At 39.2% G+C, this 26,479-nt stretch overlaps 1 protein-coding gene across 1 annotated transcript; it reads right to left on the bottom strand.

Moving 5' to 3' along the window:
- Positions 1-223: 223 nt before the first annotated feature.
- DEK (DEK proto-oncogene) lies at positions 224-18,192 on the bottom strand. Its single transcript, XM_009093900.4, has 11 exons — positions 17,977-18,192; positions 16,154-16,303; positions 14,338-14,439; positions 13,720-13,829; positions 11,758-11,852; positions 9,906-10,026; positions 8,679-8,861; positions 6,699-6,831; positions 4,274-4,422; positions 2,923-2,991; positions 224-2,025 (listed from the first exon to the last, which is right to left on the bottom strand). Exons 2-11 carry the CDS (start codon positions 16,290-16,292, stop codon positions 2,014-2,016), a joined length of 1,113 nt encoding a protein of 370 aa, XP_009092148.1. The 5' UTR covers positions 16,293-16,303; positions 17,977-18,192; the 3' UTR covers positions 224-2,013.
- Between the last annotated feature and the right edge of the window lie 8,287 nt (positions 18,193-26,479).

Below are 26,479 nucleotides of genomic sequence, written 5' to 3'. Positions count from 1 at the left end.
ATTCCAAAGTGGCAACTATTGCATATACACAATAAATACAAGTATGCTATACTTTTCTAAGTTTTCATTAGAATTTAAACTATTAAAAAAATATTTATATTTTGGAGTTGTGAATCGTAAAAATACTTCCTGACCCGTATAATTAAAACTGGCTAATACATTTACATAAAAATCAAAAGGCAGTTCAAGTATTTGTAAAACACCAACACTTAAAACAAGTAAATTTCTGCTCTTAAGACTGACTTGGAAATCTTTAATGTTTTAAACTGCAAACTAAAAAGTGTTCTTTTTGCTGAGACAGAGACAAAAACCCACCAAAAAATCAAAACAAAACACAAATCAACCTCACATAAGATATAAAATCTTGGTGCAAGGACATGTATTTCAGCAATAGTGTCTTCTAAAGTAGAAAAGCCAATATTTTCTAGCAGATGAGATAAAGACAACCAATCACGTTCCTAGATAGGTTTTTTTTTTACTATACATGTAAGCAAATGTTAGATTAAAACTGATTTACATTTTTTTGAAAGACATTTATTGAATACAAAAAATCCCCATTACATTCAGCCTTATTATAAATGATTACACGCAAAGAAATTCAAAAGTGTGTATAAGATCAACAGTCTAACTGGCTGAACATTTTCGGAATTTAGATAATTTATGAACCCTTATTTCTCAACTGTACAATAATAAAATTCAAAAAAATACACTTTGTCTTTCCAGCAATACTAGTCAGAGGGATTCTGTGCTCACGGTGTGAATGGCAGCCCACACTTTGGCAGCTCTTAGTTTCATGATTTCAAGTGTAGGATTCCCATATTAGAAACAAGGTGTATGGAGAAAACCTAAACAGAAACTTATGCACAGAGTTGGCTTTGATCCTAAAAGCTGCTAGCCACAGTTAAAGACTGCAGGCTTACAAGTACCATTATTCATGCTGAGGCAATGAAGCTCAGGTTCAGAAAGCCTTCCCACACAGAAGAGAGGTTAAATACATGTTCACATCAGTGCTATCTGATTTGGAAGCCCTACTGTGGATGTCCAAAGCTATCAAGCCTCCAGCTGTATATCTTGGATACCCACTTGTGAGATGCTAGAAATTTTCCTATTGCCTTTGGAGGGATTTTATTTACTGCATCCAAGACATTGAAACAATGTCTGTAGTCTCTGTATAAAGTTAAACTACAGGTATCAACCTACAGTTTAGTTTTTGTACAAGGTAAGATGAGACAAACATAATGAAACCTCATCTCATTTTCATGAAACTTCTGCACACCACTTGTTATCACTGCCTCACTGCTGAACACTGAATTTATGATGTGAAATGTCAAAGATACCAAGATTAAAAAACTGATTTGCACAAAAGAAATTTGAAATAACTTTATATACACAACAAAAAGCCTTTTGAAAGTACAAAAATAACATCTATATGCCAATTAGTTACCATGCTGTGAGAATTCTTTTAGTGCCTACACATGCAAGACTGTAATCTAGGTTCAGAATAATTCTGTATCTGTAGCATGTATCAGAATATAAAAGAGATTAATACATGACTAACTCTTCTTATTTTCAGAATATGTATTCAAAATGTCTTTGTAACCAATACTGCAATATTCCAGTCTCTGCATGTATATGTGTAGACAAGCAGCTTTCATCTTAGTTGATTTTAAAATCTCCTCTCCGCTGGTAATCCACGCTAAAAAGCTATGATGGCTCTAATGAATCTAGTTATACAATGCAGTTCAAAATGTACAAAACTATAAAAAGGGAACATTTATTGCCATGCATGAAACTTAAGTATGTTCAACTAAAAATTGCATCAAATGCAGTTCTGTTTAACAACAAAAAAACCCACACAAAGCAATTTACATTAACACTTAACATTAGATCAGCAGAATTAGATCTGACTAAAAATACAAGGGTAAGACACATTCCTTTTGCTGGTGCCTATCAGATCTTCAAATCCATGGAAACATAAACCCAGGATTCTTCATTTCCCACAGTCAAATCAGATCATGAAATCAACTGAAAAGAGAAGTGCATTAGTTTTCTCCTTTTTTTCAATGCAATCACATATAATGTCTCCTTTTGTATCAAATTCTCATGAAAATATACTCTCCTCTTGCTATCACAAAAAACCCCAAAACATCCCTAGAGCAGACAAATTGCTCTCTCATGTCTTTGCTGATAGTGACACAGGACACTATCTTGCTTGTCTATGCACAAGACATAGACATAGCAATTCTAGATAGCCATGTATCAACATCTCCAAGTGAAGTCACAAGAAAATGAAGTGAACTAAGTGAGCCTCACTTAGTTCCATTTTTAGTTTCAGGGCAAGCAAAAGTAATGAAATCTGATTTTTCTTTACAAATTACAAAGCTCAGATTGGACAATAAAACCTCTGTCATAAGTACAGTAGATAAGGCCTGATCTTCAGCACAGCAAACTCAAAGGCAACATCATCATAACTGTAGCACCAGGATAGAGAAAAGCTATCTGTCTTTATTCTGTTTTGCCTTAGCTGACAGGTCTGCTGAGCTTGTACAACGTCATTGTTATCTATGGACGTATGTGACCCGTGCCTGAATCAGAGTGCATCTTGTAGCCAAGGTTGTAATTTAAAGCAAATTCAGAACTTTTGGAGTACAAGTCATTAAAAACTGTGATGACCTTAATTCTAGTTATGCTTACAAAGAAATACATAAGAGTAGCAGTGGCATGCTAAGAAAATCTGAAGCAATTATTTTTTTAAAGAGGGAAACACAAGGGAAAAAACCACCCTAACTAAACATCTAAGGTTTAGGTGAGCACTAAACTTTCAAAAAGCTATTAATACTGGTGTAAGAGGATGCCATGCCAAGCTGAAGTAAAAAAAACCCACCCCAACCCAGAGTATTTTCTAAATTATAAAGTCTTTACCTCTTTGACTGTTTTTTTAATGAAGTCTTTTCTGTCAGATAAGTCATAACTAGGATATTTTTCATACACCTAAAGAAAAGTAAAAACAAAACAAAAACATAAACCTCAACTTACTTTCATTCAATAGATGGTATGAGTAGAAGAAGCTTAAATGAAATTAGGGAAAAAAACCATGTTGGTGCCTTTAGTACTACTACTGCCAAAATGCCCTCTGGTACTTAGGCAAAGACACAAGGTTATTTTCCTGTCCTTATTTTGACCACACAAATGTTTAAATGCATGTACTCTTTTATGTTTGGTCACTGACTGAACTGGCACTATAATTTTTCACATCAACGAACTAAAATTCCTAGCTTGCCATGTCATACAAGTAAGAATTCTCCAATTTTTGTTTTAAATGCTCTCTTAAGTAGTCAGATAGCCCTGCATTAGGTTGGAAGCCAAGCAATTAATAAAAAATTATCAAATACCAAGGCTTATTTATAAGTAAAACTGTGATCCTTTCAAGAGACTAGCAGAAGAGTCAAAATATTTGAGCGCTATTGGACAACTACTCTTTGGTTGTAGGGTGGGAGAGGATCAAACAAACAAAAAACTGATACCAACACTGACAACCAGTTCAGAGTATTTTATTTCAGCATACCAAATTTCAGACTTCTAGAATGACTATAAACATGAAAAAAAGTTACATACAGTTTTCTCATAACTGTATGTTATGTTTTAGTTTTCTCAGGACAACATCTTGAAATTACCAGGAAAAGCAAACATGTGAGTTAACCAGAAAATATAAAAGTAAGTATTGTTTGCGTTTTGGTCACTTTTCCCCACCCTTCCCTTTTCTGGCCACATGGGACCCACCTGTTCTGACAATTAATGCATTTCTTGCTGAATTGATTCAACTCACTAACTCAGCTGAGAACTATTCTGATAGATGCTGATAGGAGACAGCTGAATGGACTTAGAATATAAGAAGAATGAGTGTGCAAGGTGAGCAGCAGAAACGTACAGAGCACAGGAGACAGCCCTCCCTTACGGAGAGCAGCAAAGCTGCTGCACTGTCTAAACATGTCAGATATTTGCACTGTCACACATGGCAGCTGCTTTGGAGGTAATACTGCTACATCCCAGGTAGCTCATCTTAATATTTCCCTTTTAATGGTGATATCAGTGTTGCATATCTAAAAAAAAGCTCTCATTGTTATAGCTATCAGCAAGCAAATAAACCAATGCAAAACTATTTAGTTTTGCAACAACAACAGAGCAGAGTACAAACCTCCGTTTCTGAAATGATAATAAAAGTCACTTCACAAACAATCCACTACCTACAAAGAGACTGCAAAATTGTACTTACTTCCTTGCAGATTTGTTTCATTGTAACCTCCTCCAAATTTGCATTGGCCAACAAATTCTTGACAGTTTCCTTCAGTTCTTCATCTGTGGGTGGTTTCTTCAGTTTTTTAATCAAAGGTTCATCATCTGAACTATCCTCAGACTCACTTTCTAAATACAAAGAACAAATTGGATTGTAATACGATTTTAGTTTGTCTGTTTTCTTCCTTAAAAACAGAAGCCATCAGAACTTTCAACAAACATCCAATCCAGATGTTTTCCTTTAAAACAGACATCTTGCTAGACTATTCATTTAAAAACAAAGCTAATGCCATCAGTACTACATTTATTTACGAATTTGTGTAATTATTGATTAACCATCAGTTTACAAATCAACAAGAACTCTTAAGAAGTATGGGACTAATTTAATCTATCAAACTAATGAAAAAGACTTATTACAACAATTCTATTTCAGGTATTATGACCTTAAGAAAATAAAATGTAATTATTTCCTTTAAAAAGGAGTTTATATTTCTTTTTTTTTTCACCTAGCAGTGTCGCACACTAGGCTCTTGTAATTTTGCAAAGAAGTTTTGCAAACTTACTATCTGAAAGCACCATGAGAAGAGAACAAATAGGGAGAACTTCATAAATGAAATTAAGTAAAGGGACACAGGACACTAGTACAATCTTTTCCAGCAGAAAATGAATTAGACTGAAGGACTCAAACGTCCACTCAGTTCCTCTACTGCCAACAAGACAAAACTCAGAGCAGATGCCAAACAAACTAGATAATCACCTTACAGAATGACCTACTTAAACTGGAAACAGAAATGCAGGAGGAGTAAATAAGAAATTACAAATATATTACGTATTTACAGGATAAACACATATATAACATTTGTGTGTATATGTATTTGCTGATGACAAAATAAGGTGAACACAACACAGCCACATTTAGAAGTCAAACTGAAAATACACTGAGTTCAGCACAGGCCAGTTACTCTGCTGAGAAATAAGGCAATGAATGAAATTTAGCATCATTCTATGTTCAAGAGTTCATCCACACCTTTCAGCAAAGCACTGACAAGAAGGGTAATTAATCTGACCTGATGCTTGTGCTGTAGCATGTATATGCCAGCGCCAGCATTAAAGTACTTTTGCAGTATGGATATAAACTGCATTAGTAACTCAGACTACCACTGTGATGGACTGGGCTGCTATCGCAGAGTGTCAGAGAATTTAGGGTTGGAAAGGACCTCTGGAGATCATCTGGTACCAAAGCTGCTACTTGGAACAGGGCCAGCATGGAGCTGGTTACTTGGGCCCCTGCCAGGCTGATGTCCAAACAGCTCCACCAGTGAGGATTCCACTGCTACTCCAGGCCCCATTTCTGTGGCCACCCACATGGTGAAGTTTCTCTCCTAACAAATAACTGCAGTGTTCCAGGTGGCAACTTGGGCCTGTTGCCTCCCATCCTCTCCCTGTGCATCTCCAAGCAGAGCCTGGCCCTGGCCTTCCCCATACTCTCCCATTTAGGAGCTGCAGGATGATCCCCCTTCATCCACCTCTTCTGCAGGCTGAATGGGCCCAGCTCTCTCTGCCTTCCCTCCTCTACCCTGTGCTCCAGTCCCCTCACCATCTTGGTGCCCCTCCACTGGACTCACTCCATGATGTCCATGCTTGCCTTGCTCCAGGGAGCCCACAGCTGGACACTGCTGCCAAGGCCAGCTCACGAGTGCAGAACAGGGTGCCAGTCACTTTCCTGAGCCACCGGCCCCACACTTGCTGCAGGAGCCCTGAGTGCTGTCAGTGCTCCTTATCAGGAGTGCCCATTGCTGAATGGCCTCCATGAGCCGTCTGCAAGAACCATCTGCCCCTGCCCAGGCCCTTTTGGCAAATGTGCTTGGCAAGACAACCCTGCCCCCACCCTCACTACTGCAATCTTTACAGAGTTATTAAGAAACTCAGTGCCTGTGTACCCTTTATGCACATCCTGAGATATGAGAAAATCAACTGCAAAAGGATGCACGGAGAAAACAATTTCTATGTTAACAAAAAGCCTGTATCACGCTGCTGAACCAAAGACACACACGGGATACACACCACTGAATCAATTACAAGACTTGCATAAAGACAATGCAGACACCCGGACAGAACTTTATCAATGGTTCTTCCAGCAAAATGGAGAACTTGGCTGATACTTTCAGTTTATATGCAAATAAAAACTATACACATGCTCAACAGCATGACAGCAGGAAATATGTGAAATATAACCAAACCAACAGCTTTTTTTATTACTGTTTCAAGGAAAGAAACATCAAATAGAAAACCAACAATTTACCAAATTCCATTTTCTTTCACAGTAAGGTGCAAAAGCTTGCTTTCTAATAAGCATGCCAGTTAAGCTACAGGGCAATGTATGATGAAAGACTTAAAGCATTTACCTTTTCTAGAACTGTTCTGGTTTTTCTTAGTAGTGCTGCTGTCTGCTTTCTTGACATTTGCACCCTTCACAGCTTTCTTGGTTTTAGAAGTAATCTTTTTAGATTTTTCTCTTTTAGATGCTTTTCTTGGGGGCTACAAAAAAAAAAAAATCAGAAAATTAAAGTAATGTGTATTACCTCAACAATCCATACCTCTCTTCCAGAAAGGAGAATTTTCCCCTCTAAGGACAATTTACTACAGCCACTCCATGCCTAACTTTCCAACAGAGCTGGTGCAGCAAAACAGATACACTGCCTACATCCTTCTAATTCTAGTAAATCAAAAGCTGTCATAAACCTAACTCTTTTAAAAAATGCTGTAATCTTAAAGCGCTACAAATAGATATCTTCCATTTCATCAAGTCCTATTTTCAAACTAATTTGACAAAGCAGTGCTTTTGTAATAATTATGCTTTTATTCCATGAACCTAAACTTCACTTTCTGAAGACTTCGGTCCACTCAACCATTGCAGACATACCTAACTCCTACTGGAGTCATACCTATTCCTACTGGGTCATCTTTGCCTTCTTTTGAAAGAAGGCAAAGATGACCCAGTTAGATCAATGGAGTTTACTGTTAGGCCTCTTTGTTAAAATTTTGTTTGTTTGCAAGGTTTTAGATTTTTGGGTTTTTTAAAAAAATAACAGCTCTTGGGAATATGACAACAACTACCCGTGAAACAGATATTCCTCTCCTCACAGCAGAAACCCTGTTTTCCTGAAGAAATTAACACATATGTCAAATTTTAGTATTCCAGCCTTCTTTCAATTTGCCGTTTATAAGTAAAGAAAAAAAGCACAGTAAGAATTAAGGTTGTTTCATGGAGGCATAGGAATTTCCTTGAACCACCTTTTTACATTAAAGACAACACCTATCAAAATGATCCCAACAAAAACTGCTAAGTTACATTAATTGCCTTTCAACAAAAGATTGCTACTATTTCCTATAGCTCAGGCTATTAACCTAACAGCCTGTCACACTTCCATTTCAACAGACAGAATGTAACCCAAGTGAACAGTGGCCTTATATGACAGCCAAGGGTTCCATAGCTTCCATAAAGAACTTTCTTGGACACCAGCAGTTTGACTAATTGCCCTTTGTTGCAGGGGTCTGATAAGGCGTAATGGTTTTAAACTGAAGGAGGGTTGATTTAGAGGAGAAATAAGGAAGAGTTTCTTTTAGAATGAGGTGGTGAAACACTGAAACAGGTTGCCCAGAGAGACTGTGAATGCCTATCCTTGGAAACATTCCAGGCCAGGTTGAATGAGGCAACCTGATCCAGCTGATGTCTCTGCTCATTGCAGGAGGACTGGACTAGATGACCTTTAAAAGGTTTCTTCCAACCCAAACTATTCCATGATTTGATGCTTCTCGCCTAGTATGCAAAAAGTTTTAAAGAAAACACAAAATACAATGAGATTAAGAAACTTCAGAGATTGCAGGGATCTTTCTAAGGCTGCCTACTATCTTGTCTACTTTAAGACAAACTCTCTCTTCAGGTTTTGTAAGATACAAAATCCAGGAGGAATATGGAAACAAGATCCCAAACCAATGTAGTCAGGTAGGTCAGTGACTCCTACTGAACTCAAAGTTAATTCCTAGGTATCAAATCAAGCACTGCATTATGAAATTACAATAAAATCATCACAAGATGATATAAGAAATACAATCAATTAATTAGCAATCCTGGCTGCCCCAAAATGACACAAAAGAAATGGTTTTATAAGGTGCATACATACACCCAAGAACCAGTACTTCTGCCTTTTATCTAAATGATTATCTAAATTCAACACACTAATAATTCAAGAAAACCTCTTCTAAATTGCAGATGTGTTCCCTTTTCTTTCAGTTAAAGATCACTTGCTCTCCAACTCTGTGTTCCAAGAATTATCAATTCACAGCAATGACAATGTTGAAAAACAAACACAACAACTCATTACCTCATCTTCACTTTCTTTTTCTTCTGAAGACTCATCCTTTTCCTTTTTTTCATCTTCTTCACTACTGGATTCATCTGACAAGATCTCTGGGTACTTGGTACGTTTCGCTTTTCTTGTTGTTCCAGAGCTAGTGCGCTCTTTTTTGCCACCTTTGCTTTGTGGTTTTTTGGACTTTGGCAATGGCTGAAAGACAAGAGATGTGTGTGATCCAAGTAAGAATACAAAAATGAATTTTAAAAAGATAATTACTTTCAAATCACATCAAAGAATAGTAAACAAATATGGAGGTGTCTTAACACAACCCAGGACTACTTTATGTACACTTAAGTTACAATATTTTGCAGCAAGCAAATATTCACTATTGAGACAGAGTTAAGCAAAATGAAATTTCGGTTCTAAGCTAAGTGCACCCCTTCCCTAAGCAAACAAATCTTCAAAGACTAGGCATTAGAGAAGGGAAGAAAGACAAGTTATTTCTAGATTGTTCTTTTACCTACCAATCTATAAAACAAGCCTTTTCTTTTGGTAACAAGTCAGCTGACAACTCAGAAGACCTAAAGGCAAGAATTTTGTCACATCTTATGCAAACCTGCATTTTGCTGTAACTCTGTACCTGTGTCTCTAAAGCAGCATGCCGACCCCTTATTCACATCACCTCCCAGTGTTTGCTGGGAATAGATTTAGTTTCCTGAGCAACAGTGCAACTATAGTAGTATTACTTTTAGATTAAAAACTGAAAGTCCAAGAAGATTAACAAGAGTGTTTAGCAGCGGCGCTCTGAATCTAGCGCATTTTTGTACCCTGCAACAAATTCCATTTGGTGATGTCCAAATGTGATAACATACATTTGCCAAATACAGCAAACACTTGAAGCTTGATTTTCCTATCCTTTCATGTATCCATTCTCTTCCACCCACAAGGCAGAGGCTAATTGGTATTTGGGAATGGATATCCTAATTAGCTCCATGTGTTGAACTCACACTTCTGTGCACTATCAGTGTGTAATGGGTACACCCACATGTAAACAGAATTTCTATTTAAGCCCTCACCCCATTATGGATGCCTGCAGTAGTAGAACTACTCTCTTTCAAGAAGTCATTCCACCTTCAGTAAGTTAGAACAGAAACTGTATTATCACTGGAAACAATCAAACAATGAGCAATAGAGAACAGATACATTTTCTATCAGAACAGAGCTATATAAGCAAACGTAAAACCTGTATCTCACCTTGCCTGAAGACTTTGGATGCATAAGGAAGTTTAATATTCTGGTTACGAGCTCGCTATTGACTCCTGATCTTTCCAAGTCAAGAACTTCACAGATACTTTTCAACATTGCATTTCTAAATCTGTAGGGAAAAAAAAAGAAAAAAAGAAAAGATTCAGTATCACATACTAAACAATCAACATCTGACTGCTCCAAGCTGCTGTCTGGTTTGTGTCTGCCACCTGACAATATATATACACACTCAACCACACTTCCAGTCTTATCTACGGTTAAGCAAAGATTAACCACTATATTACATAAAGCAAAACAAAACAGAATTCCCAAATCTGTATGCCTGTATAACAGGATATTTTAAAAAATTAAGGAATCATAATAAAAAAGTATTACATCCTTTATGATCTATAGCCTGAATAGCAAGGTTCTGCAAAATAGATATTGACCTTTGTTCTTCTTGTTCAATGCTGTTAAAATATGACAGGCAAGTGTAAAGACTGGGCAGAAATCAACCACAGAGGCAAAACAAATTTAGAAACTGATCACAGTTTGTAATCTACACAGCTACAAAGAGCAGCAGAAGCTACCACAGTAAGGCAAGAATACAGGGCTCTGTACTTTCACATGCAAGCCGAAGCAACCAGGTTTCAGAGTATTTGCTGCTAGCAGCTGTTTCATAAGGAAAATATGAAAAAAAATTGTGCAAAATTACTTTATTTTGCAGCCTTTTTTTGATAAGGGGAATTAGCCAATTAAACCTTTGGGAAATGGTCAAAACTCCCATCAGGAGACAGAGTTTGTCTTGTAGATTCCCACGTATTTGACAAACCATACTCCTGGAAAACTACGTATCTGAAGAAGAAAAATTTAGAAATTCCAAATTCTGGAAGCCTTTCCACTATCAGCAAACAGGCACTAAAAAACCTCCCAAGTTTTAGAATATATTGTGTAGATGTTATTAATTCCTTCATTTGTTACAACTAGCTACACAAATATACAAGGGCATTTAAAACCCTTTCAGGGCAACCAAAACTAAGTTGCAGCAGCTTCTCCTGTTGATGGAAAAGCAACTTATGACAGGAGTCAGTAAAAAAAAAAAAGTTTCTGAGACTAGTTGCTATGGCAATTATACTATGTTTAATATATAATAAGCAGAAATGTTTTTGATTCTGAAGGAGGAAGGTTTTGAGGCATAGAAGGATGCAGGTTTGTGTCGCTTTGATTTTGTAAAACTTTGTAAAGCCTTCTGATGTTTATATTCTCTCAACAAACTTTCTCACACACAATTCTGTAAATAACCTATGTTTTACATTCTTTCATGGAGGTGGAGAGAATTGATGGACCCTTGGTCTGTCCAGTGGCATTGGAGAGGTGGCACTGTCACCCTCCAATCCACTGTCAGCTTTGGAAAACTATAAATGTTGGAGTCAGAAAATAAAGGTCCTCTTTTTTTGTTCCCCTCGAGAGCAGCAGTGTCTGTGTCATCATTTCGTGCCTTATCTCAACAGGTTTGCACCATGAATAAAGTACAAAGTGTTCACAACACTATGTTTGCCCCAGGGAAATAATGCCTTCCTCTCACTTGGCAGAAGAATCTAATAGTTAGTATGCAATAGTTAAAGTCAGGAATGTAGGAATTGTGAATAAAATGTCCACAATATAACTATTAATACATTTTAAGCTGTCTTAGGACACCAGTTTGTATGATTAAAATGAACTCAGAAAAAAATTGTAGAGCTCTACTAAACAGCCACCAGGCTTATAGTTCAACTTTAATCTCAAGTAAAATTGTGGAAGAAAAAAAAGAAAAAAGGGCATAGCATGAGTTAAGCTGTGTTAACTATCAAGAGATCATTACTTTTTTAACATTTCTTCCTTCTTTTTATATTGGTCACTTCCTTTTTCAAATGGAAACCCACTGAACTGACCCACATTCTTCTTTAGGGATGCGACCTAGAACAGAGCACACAGATTACTTCTCATTGCAAGCAGTTTAAAAGATTTTATCAAATTACATTTGTTAACCTTTTGTACAAGAAAAATCTGTTCTAGCATTTTGTTTTCTGTTGACATAGCTACACTTTTAAAGTTATAACCTACACGGATTATGCCTTTACTTATCTCACAACAGACAAACTACAACAATTAAGTTCAACTTCTTGTAACTATGCTACTTTTAGTAACTTACTAGACAAAGTCACCTGCCATTTCAAGCTCACATAGAATGTACTGCATGATGATTTACAGGTTTGCAAAACTACAACATTATGAAGCTTGTTGCATGCTTTATATCACGTAATTTGTTACAAAATAAGGAATTTTATTTTTTATTCTACAATCAGCTGAAGAAGATTTGCTTTACTAGCTATTCTGAAGTCTTACATAGGACCACAACTATATTTTTGAACCTCTTATTAGTAGGACCAATTTTTGCATTTATATACCACCCAATCTACAACTTCTACCATTACGCCTGATGTCTGATCTGGGTTGAACTTCCATTGCAACAGGCCTTATAATAGGAAAATTGCTCCCATCAAGATCACAAGCGTATTTAAGTTTTGTTTTCACTTCATCTCCTTTTGCAAAAAAAACCAAAAAACCAAAAAAAGTTGTTAAAAAGCAACGCCAGATCTCTCTATCTTCTGAGATCTTTATAACATTATCAAGAATAATTTCAACTAGCTTTCAATACTTCTGCAAATTTTGTTTCTGCTGTTACTTCATTAGTTTATAATTTCACCAAAGCTGAGCTTTGGTAAAAGCTCTTTTACCAAAGAGCTCTTTTTGTCCAGCACCTTAACAAAATTTGCAGGTGATACTAATATGTTTTATTAAAAGTGTTAATTACAATTAAAAGCACATACAAATATGTGCATACGAAACAAGATCTGACCTTCACTATATTAAACAGCATTCTGAGTTCCCAGAAACTCTGATTAAATACAGTTTTGACTGAAACCATACTGATATATTCTTTTTCTGAATACTTGGGGCAACAGATCATTCTTTGCCATTTAAAGAAACACTGCATCGGAAGCAGTGATCTGAGAATTAGAGCTAGTACACATCTGTACTAGCAATATTCAACTTTTGGTTTCTGTGCTAGCTGTTCAAGTCTCCAAATACACAAAGGTATTTTAAAAAGTTCCAGTAATTATAGTAAATGTATAGAAATAGTTCATATAAATATGCCTCAATTTCTTATTTTGCCTCTATTAGCAAAGACAATGGATCATATTTACTCTGAAATTTTAGGCATGATACATAAACCACTCCAAGAAAGATTTGCCATTATATTTTAAGCGTCATCCTTGAATACAAAGTGGACAATATAATATTTTAATTACCTTAGGAAAACTGTTATATCTAAAATATTAATAGTGATTTTTATCACTTTTATCTTTCTACTGCTTAGTACAAACAAAGAGAAAAATAGTAGATAAGCAGCAATGTATTAATACATGGAGTATTTTGAGTATCATCTGCATTCAGCAGCTTTTAGCATGTGAACCATAAATTATTTCCAACTCATCCTTGTAAGGCAATCCACCATTCCCCCATTAAAAAAAAAATCAAATTTGCATTTAAGAGACTTTTGATTTAGTACACCCTATTACAGGATTTTTACAGGAAGAGATTTTATAGGAATTAAAAGGAGGAGAGTTACTTAACTGTTCCTGCAAATATCCATTTTCTAAGTAGCTTGTAATAAATAACACTTAAGAAATAGATCAAAATGTGCAAGTGTAAAAAACTGCACTACAAACATGTTCACTATACATGAGAACTAATGGATATACAAAATTTAAATTCTTACAGTGCCTGGCCTGTTGTAGAGGAGTTTGTGCAGGTTCCTAAGTTCATCTGTCTTCTTTTTACTCAGAAAGAACTGTATCCTCTCAATTTCACAGAGTTTTTGTCCTTTTCCTGAAACAATTAAAAACATTTATGTTATTTCATCACATTCTTATTTATCGATACATTTATAGCTTAAAGTTTCTACTTTTTTTTTTCTTTTTAAAGCAAAGAAGTTACTTAAAAACAGCATTAGACATTATAGTAACTCAAACATAAAGCAGGCCTTTTCCTATCAGTTAAGCATCCTGACAGGCTCTTTACCTGCCTTACTTGATACTGCTTAGATCAGGGTACAAGGATTTGGCATTTCTTCATATTCTGGCTGCTCCTGCCTTTGTTAGTAGTGGCAAGGTACCAAAGATTCTATTCCAAGTAAGTTTAAGTATCATGTAACTTTTACAATTTAAACTGATGCTACAGAATAAAAGAGGGTTTTCATATAATAGCCTTATTGTTTCAAAAAGGATCATGACTCATAAACTAGGTCTCACATACAACAAATTAGTAATTTCATCTTTTTAGAGTTTTCATTATCATTCCTAACACTCACAATTCATATGTGAGAAGTCAAGATTACCTGGTGTAATTGTGAAAGGTTCCTTCTGCAGTGAGGACACTTGCATAGTCAGCCGGTCAACCTTCTTCTTTTCCCTTTTTCCTTCAACAATGAGACTCTTCTCTGCAAAAGAAAGCTTCCTTAAACACAATATTCTTCATTGCAAATCTGACTGAAGTGACAAACAACGCAGCACTGACTCTTTGAAATAGCAAACCAAAACCAGATGATGATATAACCAGGTACTATGACACATTCAGACCTTTGGCTAATAAGCCAATGTGATTCTCTGGAGCTCTATGTACATAGCCTGAAGCCTCTCTAATTCTTCACCAAATCTTGTACCCAAGGTAACCTTGAAGACAAGACTAAAGGTAACGATCCATTTCCTTTAGACATTTCCTAAAGGTAACTTTAGGAAGTTACCACCACGATGGAGACTGCAGGACTACGTGTTTTCAGAAACCCAGCCTTCTCTCCTTTCACTGCCTTTTTCAGGTACAAAACTGACCCTGTTTACACATTCTTCTTGGATGCTGCCATTTGTAGGCACACAGATCCACACAAAGCACTCTGAAAAAGAATACTACTACCAGATGGGCAAAATCAGGGTCAAGGATGCCTGCATACAGATTTGTTTCCCACCACTGGACTGGAGAAACCACGCATTTCGCAGGAGAGGCAGAAGCACAAGTGCAGTGGGACTGTACTACACATCCCAGGGTACACAGAGAGGCACTCTGCAGGGCACAATAATGAGTGTCACAAATACAAGAAGAGTATTATTCCCAGTAATTCTGGTAGTGCTTAGTAATGAATACATGTAGATTGTTTTACATACACCCTACACATCAATCATTTAATTATACCACTCCGAAGAAAAAGCTAAAGCTTCATCTAAACATTTCATACTAAAATACTTGACCTCAAGTAACACCATCCTTAGAGCTAAACAGATGGGCTGTCTTGGCTTTAACATCTGAAAGTAGCTTCAAAACCTGTATGAACATAATCAAAATCAGAGAAAAAAGATTTTTTTTCCTGAAAATCCAATGCTAATTACTCTGCTGTTTTCCAAACAGCATAACCTGTCTTCTTTCTACTACCTTTCCTAAAGACAAACTGCATTTCTTTAAAGGATCCAAGAGCATCAGTGACTGGGTTTTCACTGTGCCACATTACAGCTCTATTTCCATGAATGCTTTCCTTTTGAAAACAGATGACTGGAGAGTTCACAATAGAAATTAACATTCTTGCACAGTAGTTCCTTCATCTTGTTTTGTTCTCCTTGACTACCTTCAATTACATGCCACAACAAAAAACTTGCCTTGCTTGCTCATCCTTTCATATTGCCACAATTTTTTATTACCAAAATTATTCTAAAGGAATTTCGGCTGACCCAATATAATTACATTTGGATACCCAGAAAATTAATCCACTGTAGTTAAGCAAAGACATCCGTGCTGTTTCCAAAACTACTGCACACTTAAAAGTTTCTCTTTTGCAAAAACAGATCACTTCACAGTGTTACTGGCAAAAAATAATTTGATAAGGGACACTACCTACTATAAGCAATGAAAAATTTATACATCAACAAAAATCCCTGGTACAGAAGTCCAGGACGCTGAAAATTCCTTAAATTCTTTTCTGAGATATATCAGCACCACTGTTTTTAGCACTGCCTGTTACAGACTACTGGGAAGCTATTATGACCCATGAGACAGATGCACCATGGAATCTCCTCAATGATTGTACAATTAGCCAGAATCACAGGAGACTGCATTTAATAGCTTGGCATTCATTAAAGAACAACTTATTAAATGGAAAAAAAAAGTACCCTTTTCTTCTTCCTCTTCCTCCTCTTCCTCTTCTTCATCTTCATCACTTTCCTCAGCTTTGTTTTCAGTTTCAGGTTGTTTCTCATCTGTTTTTTCTGATGACATTGTATCTTCTTTTGATGAATCAACAGAAGACATGGTATATGCTTCTGTAGAAAGAGTCAGAGGAAACCACCATCAATAGAACAAAATCCATAGGAAACAAAGGAATCCTGCTTTCAAAAATGATCTCCTTGTGCAGCAGAAGCAGTGTGCTGGTACTGTGATCGTTCACATTCTCTAATCACTAAGGTGTTTGGCATACACACAAGACACACAACTTTTCAGAACAAGTTGCCATCCATTCTGCAATTAGTCTGGTTAAGAACACTCTAAAAGGTTATAAATTCTATTCACACACAAGTCTTCAAGCTGCTTTTGTGAAGCATTCGGAAACACCCACTCAAAGCAGCTGATACTGTTATCTATTAAAAACTGCAGCCTTTTAAGATATCACCATTTTACTGCACCCTCTTATAAACTTAATACTTATTCTTGATCTTGGTTAACTATGCATACAAGTTTCCTAGTAACTTAAACAAGTTACTTATTTAGATGGGAAATGGGAAGAGAAACATTAAAAAAAAAAGTTGCAAAAGCAATTCAGGAAAGAATTAACACTGCTTTCATAACCCAGACAGCTGCTGCATCTTTAGGCATAAAAATACTTCCTGGTTTTAATTTACAGATCTACAGCAAAAAATAATAAATGCGTCATACTTTGCATATTTAAGAGCCTTTTCTTAACATCTGAAGTGGCCTATATGTAAACTTTAAAATATCTTAGTTATACATGTACCATTTCCCTACTAACAGAAAACATCTATCCAATAGAGCAAGATAACCATATGTTTCATTTTTTAAAATTCTAGCTTTCAAAAATTTTCACCATTTAGATCGGGAACAGAATTTCACACAATTTTCTTTTTGCAATACTAGAGCCAGTATTATCTGCAAGAGATCAGGTGCAATAAGTAATATCTAAATCTGCTGCTTATGTGCAGCATTAGTAGGTACCAGAGATCAGTCGTGTTCCGAATGACATAAAACATGAGTTAATATTTACTATCAGTAGTACGGGGAAAAGTAACGTTTCCTGGCTAAATCATCAGGGGAATATACATCCTTCAGGGTGTTACTACCAGTATTTAATTTGTAGTAAATAATCTGTCATTTCAGTAATCTGGCATTTTCGTTTTACTCGAAAGCATGAGTAAAAGCAAGAGAAGCACTACAAGCTGTCTTTCTTTCCCCTTTCAATGGAAACAGACGGGGAAAAGGAAAGTTAAGAGACTTCTTAGCTTTCCACTACCTGGCTTCGGAATGACGTTTTGCTTACGGACAAAGGGTTCTGGGATCCACCTTTACAGGGAGAGGGTCTCCCGCCCTCGGCTGGGGCTTTTCACACGGGGACTTTCCACCTATCCCCCCTTCCCGATTTGTAAGCCGGATGCCGGGCAAGCGGACGGCGACGCGCAGCGCCCGGTAGGGCCGGCGGCCAAGGCGCCATCGCCTCCCCGCTCCAGGCGGGCTCCGGACCGCTCGGCCCGCTCCCGCCGCAGGACACGGCAGCACCCAGGAACCACCTCGGGCAGGGGCCGGGGGGGAGGCAGCCCCGGTGACAAGCGCCCCGCATACGGCGCGTCCCCAGAGCGGGACGGGAGCCCGGCGGCGTGGCTGCCGCGTTTCATTTCTCCTCGTCACAGTCCGTCCCCGCTCGGCCCGGGCGCGGCGAGGCGGGACCGCTCTCGGGCGCCGTTACGGCCATGGCGGCAGGACCCACCTCAGCACGAGCCCCGGCTCCCTCCTCAGGCGCGGCGGCAGCAGCTGAAGGCGGCAGTTACTGCTGGACAGGCGGGTCCGGGCGCAGCGACACACACACGCCCCGCCGCGGTGCAGCCCTACTGCCTGCAGCCACTCTTGCCCTTTCCCTCTCCTTCTCCCTCTTCCCTCCCTCCCGGAATCAACAAGGTTTTCAAAATGGCGGGTTCTCGGGCGGCGAAGAGGAAGCGGGAAGGCGGCGACCAATCAGCGCCCGCGTTCCCGCCGGCGCGGGGAGGGCAGGGGAGGGTGCGCGTTACGCCCGCCCGCCCGCTCGCGGTGACGTCAGGCCGCGCGCGGCAGCGGGCGCGCGCTCCCGCTGAGGGGCGGGGAGGGGGTTGGTGGGGATGTGATCGGTGCGGCATTGCGTTTTCCCTTTTAAAAGCGGCACCGTCTGTAATTATAGCGGCTTTTTTTTCTTTTAAGCTTCAAAATATGGAATCTGTACCTCTTATCCTGCCTAAATTGGGCGGTGATTAATATATGCTCCTCAGACTTTTGTACACAGTACTGTTTCCCAGTACCTCTGGAACAGGTTGCCCAGAGAAGCTGTGGGTGCCCCATCCCTGGAAGCGTTGAAGGCCAGGTTGGACGGGGCTCTCAGCAACACGAGCTACTGGAAGATGTCCCTGCCTGCATCAGGTTGGGACTAGATGATCTCTAAGGTCCCTTCCAACCCAGTCCGTTCTGGGTTCTTAAGTATTTAGTAGTATTTGTGTTACACATATACTCTACTTTTACTACCAGTTCTACGTGACTATGCTTCCCGCGCGCCTACGATGAACAATTCCCAGGAGTGTGGCATTCTTCCCGCTTCCCCCGTATTACTCCAGCGCGGCTCCTCCCCGCGGGGGCTGGTGCAAAGCGCCCGTTCCTCGCCGCTATTCCTTGCGGGGCATCCCTCCCCTGCGCGCATCCCGCGCGGTGGCGGCGCCGGGCGGGCCCGCGCCGCTGCAACGGCCGCGCCTCGCTCGGGCCGCGGCGGGACCGGGGGTTGCGGCCAACGGGAGGGAACGGCTGAGGAGCGATGTCGCCTCCTTGCTCCTGCAAAATGTAGGGTCACAGGCGGCCCCCGAAAGAGCCGAGGGGCCAGTCCCACTCGCTGAGGACTGGGAGTGCGCTGTGGCCCGAGTTCAATTCTTAAGATTTAATCTTGGGGCCTGAGAAGAGGCCAGGCTGGTCTTCACGTTGCCTTCAACCGGAGTCGGGAGTACACGGGCGGTATGTTGCAAGAAAGCAGCCTGAACTAGCCAGTGCAAGTGACTTGTCTGAAAGCTGTGCTGTCCCAAGAGCAATTTCTTGGCTACTGTGAGGAGCTGTAGGCACATGGCTCTTTGGGAGGTAGGGGGACCGTAAAAGAGAGGAAATTAAAAGAGTGTCACACTTCTGTGAATTGTTCACAGAAGTGAACAATTCACAGAAGTTTTAGATGCATGTAAAACATAGACCTGTAGAATTGGTAGTAAACCCAGGAAATACATATAGCACAAATACTACAAAATATTTAGAATCAAAGAACAGATTGGGTTGGAAGGGACCTTAAAGGTCATCAGGTGCCAATTCCCCTGTTGTGGGCAGAGACTCCTTCCACTAGATTAGGTTGCTCAGAGCCCTATCCACCCTGGCCTTGAATACTGCCAGGGATGAGGCATTCACAGTTGCTCTGGGCAATCTGTAGGATAAAGACATTAGGAAATACAACAATTTATATCCTGCATACAAAAGGAGAATCTGGGGAGCGTATATTAATCACCACCCAATTTAGGCAAGAGAGATGCAGATTCCTTATTTTAAAGCTTTTTTTAAAAGCTGGTGCAATCACAGATGGTGGTCATTTTAAAAGGGAAAATGTAAATTATTTACCAACAATATGTAATTAGACAAGCTTATTGTTAACACACAATAATGAGACAAAACTATAATTGAGCCATTGGCTACACAAATAGCACGAGACAGATGTTTGAAGACAACAAACTACTTCCTGTAAGATGAGTAAGTTTGGATTAATTCAGAATTGTGACAGAAAACATCCAAAGGCTGTGCTTCAGGTTGTGATGATAAATTAGATCATCATTTTGTAAAGAGGGATGTGTTTACCCAATGGAGATGATCTGCCTAATTGAATTACATATATTGATATTCTACACATACTACATTAGATGCACCTTCATCTTGAGGATAAATAGAAGATAATGGTTTCATTGATCCTTTTAGTGAAGTCATACCACTTTAGTAGCTGAAAGATCCTTAAACATAAACCAAATCCACTATTTTAGGAATTTATATACTTGGCGCAGGTAAATTTCCTTTTGTCACAGGTTCCTCTGGCAGAACTTCAACAGCTATGATAACTTCTCTTGATTGTGTTTTTTGAAACCTTCTCTGCCCTTCATAGTTTTTTGAAACCTTCTCTGCCCTTTTTGAAATACAGCTTTATGGAGTAATTTCAGTATGCTGTCAACAGTTTAATAATTGGTTGTTGCATCTCCCAGATAAGACTGAGACAATATGGGTTAAGACCTCAGAAAAAAATCTTCAAAGCTATAATTTGGGAGAAGGAGAGGACCAATTTGAAAAAAAATTAGATATGTTTTAAAGGGAAATTTCTAAATTCAAGAAAATAGTTTGAAACTGGTTTGTCTTCTCATTTTGACTATGAGTAAGAATGCTGATTCTTAATATACTGCTTTGGGATGATATGCTGTATCAACACTTCTATATTGCTGTCTTCTCTCAATCTGAGGAAGTTCACCTAATTATATTATTTCAGTTGAGATTTGAAAGACCTGGATGAGATAATGGTATTGGCATAAAATATTAGCATTATTTAAGGAGTTAGTGTAATGAAAGGTTCTCAGTGCAATAGATTCTATTGCATTTAGAAAGGTTCTAAATGCAATAAATTCTAAAAGCCTTAATCCCAGAAGAAGGACAAATTAGAAGGGGATAAGTAATTTTAAGCGGTTCTTAAGAGTTGCTTCCTAAAACCTGCTCTTCTTATTCCATCACAGAGAGTGTGCTTCTCTACTGTCAGAATCCTACTGTTAAGGACACACTGAGTTTTGACAGCTAGCTCCATTTGCAGATACCAGTTCTATGAAACACAGTTCTCCTGGAGCTACCTGGGGCTCACTTTTAGATGTTTCTTAGACATCATAGCTCAGTAGCATTAAATGGTGAAAATTGGTTTGAGGGGGCTGTAAAAAGGGGCAGCTTCATGTTTCAGGATACATTACAAGCTTGTATTTTATGTTGAAGTGCACCAGGCAGTGCAGTTTTAAACATGGTCACCAGATGCTGTTAATTAATAAAAACAGCTCTTTTCAGTTAGTTGAGAGCAGCTTGTATTAGCAAGCAATGTTTATTGGCTCTCAGTATAGATCATTAAACAGTGCATGAGAAGATTTTGGGAGCAGAAATGTAGGCTTCCCTTTACAAAATCCCCCAGGGTTGCCTTTATTTTGTTTCCAAAGTGACCTGTTTACTGCAGTGTCCTGCCATCAGCACAGAAACTGGCAAGTCTGCTGTGGGCAAAACTACAGAAAAGGTCATCTGTGGATTGCAGAGGAGGTGCCCTGCATCAAAGTAGACACAAAGTACCTCTCATTTGGAATTTTATCCGTAGAGTGAAATACCACAGCAACAAATGATGGGATGCTACTTTTCTAGTAATGTGGTACTGTTGCTTTGTGTTCCTACATGATTAATTTAAATATATATATACGTATGTGGGTCCATACTTCAGGGTTTTTCTAACAGTCATGTGACAAGGTTTCCAGAAATGTCAAAATGTCTGGCCTGTGAAATTCTGAGAAAATTCTGTGCAAATGCCAATCTTCATTACCATTAGGAGCTGTGTGTGGCTTTTGAATCTAAGAGTTATTTAATTGCTGCTGAAAGCAGGAATCTAAATATGAACCAATAATTGTGCTAATTAATACAATTTAAAAGACAAGAACTTGAAAACTATTTGGGCAGTATGCAGTTAAGTTGTGATGTGATCAATAACAAGCTATGACTCTTCATTTTTGCACATTTGTGCAAGGTATTTTACATTTATTGACTGATGAGAACACTCAGTTTGCACAGTGTTTCCTAAGGGGGTCCTGCATCCTACGTTCATTTCCTTTTTTATACCGCATCTAAGTGTTTCAGGATTAGCAGGCTATTGCATCCATCATCAGGCTTGTCATGCCTGATCCTTAAGAAGCTTAAAGAGCTGTCCCTGTAAATACAAATACTCGCAAACATGAAATGTGAAATCAATCCAAACAGTTTCACTAAACTTTAGAAGTCTCTTTTTGTGCCATGATTCAGGGTAAGTATGTGCAAGATTCAACAAAATTGTAAAGTACAAAGAAACATCAGAGATAGACAATGAATCAAAGTAGGATATAAAGGCATGTTTTTCATCTGTGTCTTATGACAACATTGATGTGTTGTCAGACTGAGCTCTGTGTGGGGATTTCTGTTTACCTTCCACTTACCATAGAGTCAAATCTTTGCAGGGTTTGAAAATTACCAGTTTGTATGTGTTTGGGAAGACCTACAATTCTGTGCTCAGTCAAAGCATGCATGTCTTTTATGTGTTCTATGCAATACTCAGATCTACTGCTAGATGGAATATTTAGAAGGAAGAGCCTGGGAACTGTGCACAGACAACCTGTAGCTCCCATAGGTGACAGCCCTAAAGAACTCTGCTGTTGACACCAAGGAGAGGGGAGTAAAAGGCCCCTTGCCTTAGTGTCCCACACACTTCTCACTATCGAGCTGTGTTCACAGGATGGTTTCCAGAGCAAAACATGGCAAGGACAGAATCTGACCTGCAGTGAATGCTCACTCAGTTACTGGCCTCCTGCTACCTTGGGAGAGCGTTGCAATGAATAGTGCGTGGGTGTGCCAGCAAGCTATGCAAATGTAATGTAACCCACACTTTGGAAAAAGAAACACTGTCCATTCATTTATGCCTTAAAGGTTTGAGTCTGCAAATTTCTACTTGACAAGTCCATAAGTATTCGTACAATTCATTTATAATTACACATTTTTGAATTTACTGTAAATGGAAAACATTTCTGGGGCTATTACTACTTTACACTTGAAGGAATTTACACTTAGACCATCAAGTTGTTCGACGAAGTGAAACTGGTGGTTTTCCACAGGCATTGTATGTAGGTATTGGCAACCTCTGTTAAAAAAAACCAAAGCACCACAGAACCAAAGATGAGAAAAAGGAAAACACTGTGGCTTTCTAGTAATTCAAGGTGATCTTGGTAATAATTTGTCTTCCTGACATGATATAATTCGACGCTGTCCAGGAGACAAGAGGCTTTTCTTTCCCGAGCGAGGTCCTCCCCCCGCAGCCGTCCGGTAGCGGTGGGACCCACCCGGCACCGAGCCTTTCCGCCGCCGCGCTCGGGACGTGGAAAATGAATTTGTCCATTGTGGGAGGCGGCGGCGGCAGCACAGCCTGCAGCTGCACGCCCGGGGCCTCCGCCGGCAGCGGCCTCGGCGGCCGGAGCACCCCCGGTCCCTGCCCTCGCCGCCAACCCCGGGCCGGGAGGCAGATGCGCGACGCGGGAGAGGAGCTGCGAGGGCGGCCAGACCCGAGTGTGGCCCGGGGGCTCGCAGCAGCTCCCCGGCCGCCTTCCTGCGGGATAACCCCCCCCGCAGAGTGCCGCCCGCCCCGCGGCCAGGCAAAGGTAGGCAAAGGTAGGGAGCAGCAGCGGGCGCCGGCGCTCGGTGGCCCCGCAGCGCTCCGGCAGCGGGAGGCGCTGCGTCCCCAGCGCCGGCGTCTCGCTCTTCCGCGGAGGCGCCCGGGTAGGCACCGACCGGCACCTGCGAGCGCGGAGAAGGGAGCTGAGCCCCTTCCCTCCTTCTACCGAAGCTTCTCTACCCCCGCCTTTCAGGTGAAGAGGAGGTGATTGCTGGCTCGAGGCGTGTGTGTTAATTGCGTTATCTTATGCAAAAGAGGTGAACTTTTAAAGTTTAACTGAAGTTTGCTTTGGGATTTGCGTGGTGTTCCTCTCGACTGAAAGCTTCGGAATGCAAGTATGCTCCGGGGCTAACATAATGGGATAATGGCATTTAGTGGGGGTTTCATTTTTCAATCTTACAAGTAATATTCTGACGCCTAATTGAGGTTTCATTTTTGTTTTAAATAACATTAATTTAAGCCTGTACTGTCTGTAATTTTCACAGTTGTTTTAAGTTGTTTTTCACATACCTTTTCTATAGGTGTGCTTGGCTACATGTAAAGTGCAAGTGCAAGTCAACAAAAGCTTTAGCCTTGAAGAGACTACTGCTCTGATTGATCTTCACACTTTCCAGGTTCAGGCTATTGATGTTTACTCTGAAATACATAAACTAGATGAAGAAACAAACATTAAAGTATCCAAGTGTTCCTAGTTCATAGTTGAAAGAATTACATGTATTATATAGAAAAAGAAATCCCAACTGAAATTGTTTAAAGATTTATACATCTGGTTGTAATAGTTAATCTACTTTAAAATTCCATGCAAATTCTGTATGAGTTATACCTTATTTTTAAATGAATGTAATTTTACACTGAAAATATTCATAGCATTTTAAAGCAATATCCATGGCCTGGCTTAGAGTAACAAAAGCCATAAAGTTCAGTATGGAAGCAAAGCATTTATCCTCATTTCACCTCTGTATCCTGGGTTTCTAGGCATTTCTTCTCACAAACTATGTGGTTATTCATTGTTTGACCCTTGCAGGGCTTTAGGTTTAGTGAAGTAAGTGAATGCCAGGTGGCCAAGTTCTGTTCCCAGCTACTTCAGACTTTACACCATGGTAACTTTATTTGTTTCAGAGCTGTCATCACAGATTTACCTGACTGTAACTGGAGCCTGAATTTGTTCAATAGCTTCTGTCATATTGTTTTACTTTGCCAGCTCAAGTTGAAGTTTTTAATACAGGATTTGTATGTAAATTGGATAATGCACAGTTTAATTGATCCCCCTCTTTACTAGGACTTGCAGTATTGCAAATATGCTTTTAGTAGAGACAAGAAACTGCAGTGCTGTTTTGTATGGCTATAAGCTATAAGCTTTCAGTCCTGGTGACTTTTAAGTGAAAATTCTGATATGCCAGAACTAAAGGCTTTAGGGAAACTATTTTATGTGTACACGCATAAATAAACTTGCAAAGTTGAGATGAGAAAGGCTTTTAAAGTGTTACAAGAATTCCAGCAATGACATTCTGAAAGGGAGGCAGTTCAAATATAGGAAGCTCATATTTTCCTTTCTGGTGGCTGTACTTCAGAGGCTTCACTGGTTTCTGCATCTTTGTCTTGGTGTGAGGTGGGCTCCACCATGGCCTAGGAGACCAAGGAAAGTTGCTGGAAGCCTGTAGAGAGCTGCAGGTGTTGAACATAGGATAGAAGATATACTGTTTATAAGTCAGGTCTTGGTTTGTTCTTGTTCTGTGTTAATGCATATTTGAGCGGGCATTTAGATAAATTTCAGTATAAGAATCTAGAAAGACATAGTTTAAATTACTAAGGTATGTAAAGGGAAAATGCCTCATTTATTATACAGAAATTTGATACTCAAGTATGAATGAATGGAAATGGATTGTCAAAATCTTACTTAAATGTTGTCACAATACTTTTAAGTGGAAACAAATTTTATAACACTTACCTGAAGTATCACTTTTGATAGCAGTATCCTTATTTTGGAGAAAATATGGTTTAATACCTAATTTTGTATGTGAGACTTGACTGCTTGTTACATGAAGGGGAAAATTAAACATTCTGAAGTTTTTGCGGAGCTGCAGCCTAATCTAAACATTCTAGAAAGGTTGGAAGTTTGTAATTGTAGTTTCTGTTACTATATTTCTCCCCCCTGTTGCTTTTTCATTTATCATTTTTCCAAGTAAACTTTAATTGGTATGTTTTATTTTGAGTTTGGAACATGATAGATTTGCACTGACATGCGTACCTTACGTAATTCCAAGAGGTATCCATATGCAGTGATGGTTATGAAAAAACCATGAAAAGGGAGAGTGCATTTAGGCTGAGAGGACTGAATCAATCACCATTCTTTCTAGTGGATGTACTGGCTGAAGAAGCTCATCATACTGAAATGTGCCATTGTATAGTGCATTCAAATGATGTGGGAAGGTCTGAAAGCTGTGAAAATAATAATTCCTGACTAGCAGCTGTGGACATGGTGATAAAAATTTCTTTCTTACCAGAGCTTAAAATAAAGACTGCAGCTTGGTAATTACTAGATAAAGCAATCTGGCTTGCAGGAATTACAATAGGTAAGAGAAAATTCCCCGTGTTAAAACGTGAGGTGGATAATTTTGCTTGTAACAAGCAGGACTGAAATCCAAGGACGCTCATTACTTTTGGTATGTATAAAGAGATGAAGATACTGGAGTAGGAGTGATTTGAGATGCTGCTATGCAAAAGCCGGAGCCAGTTTTGCAGAATTTCACTT

This window comes from Serinus canaria, chromosome 2, assembly GCF_022539315.1.
Source record: "Serinus canaria isolate serCan28SL12 chromosome 2, serCan2020, whole genome shotgun sequence".
NCBI lineage: Eukaryota > Metazoa > Chordata > Aves > Passeriformes > Fringillidae > Serinus > Serinus canaria.
The sequence above is the reverse complement of the archived record's forward strand: the minus strand, read 5'-3'. Positions and strand labels throughout refer to the sequence as shown.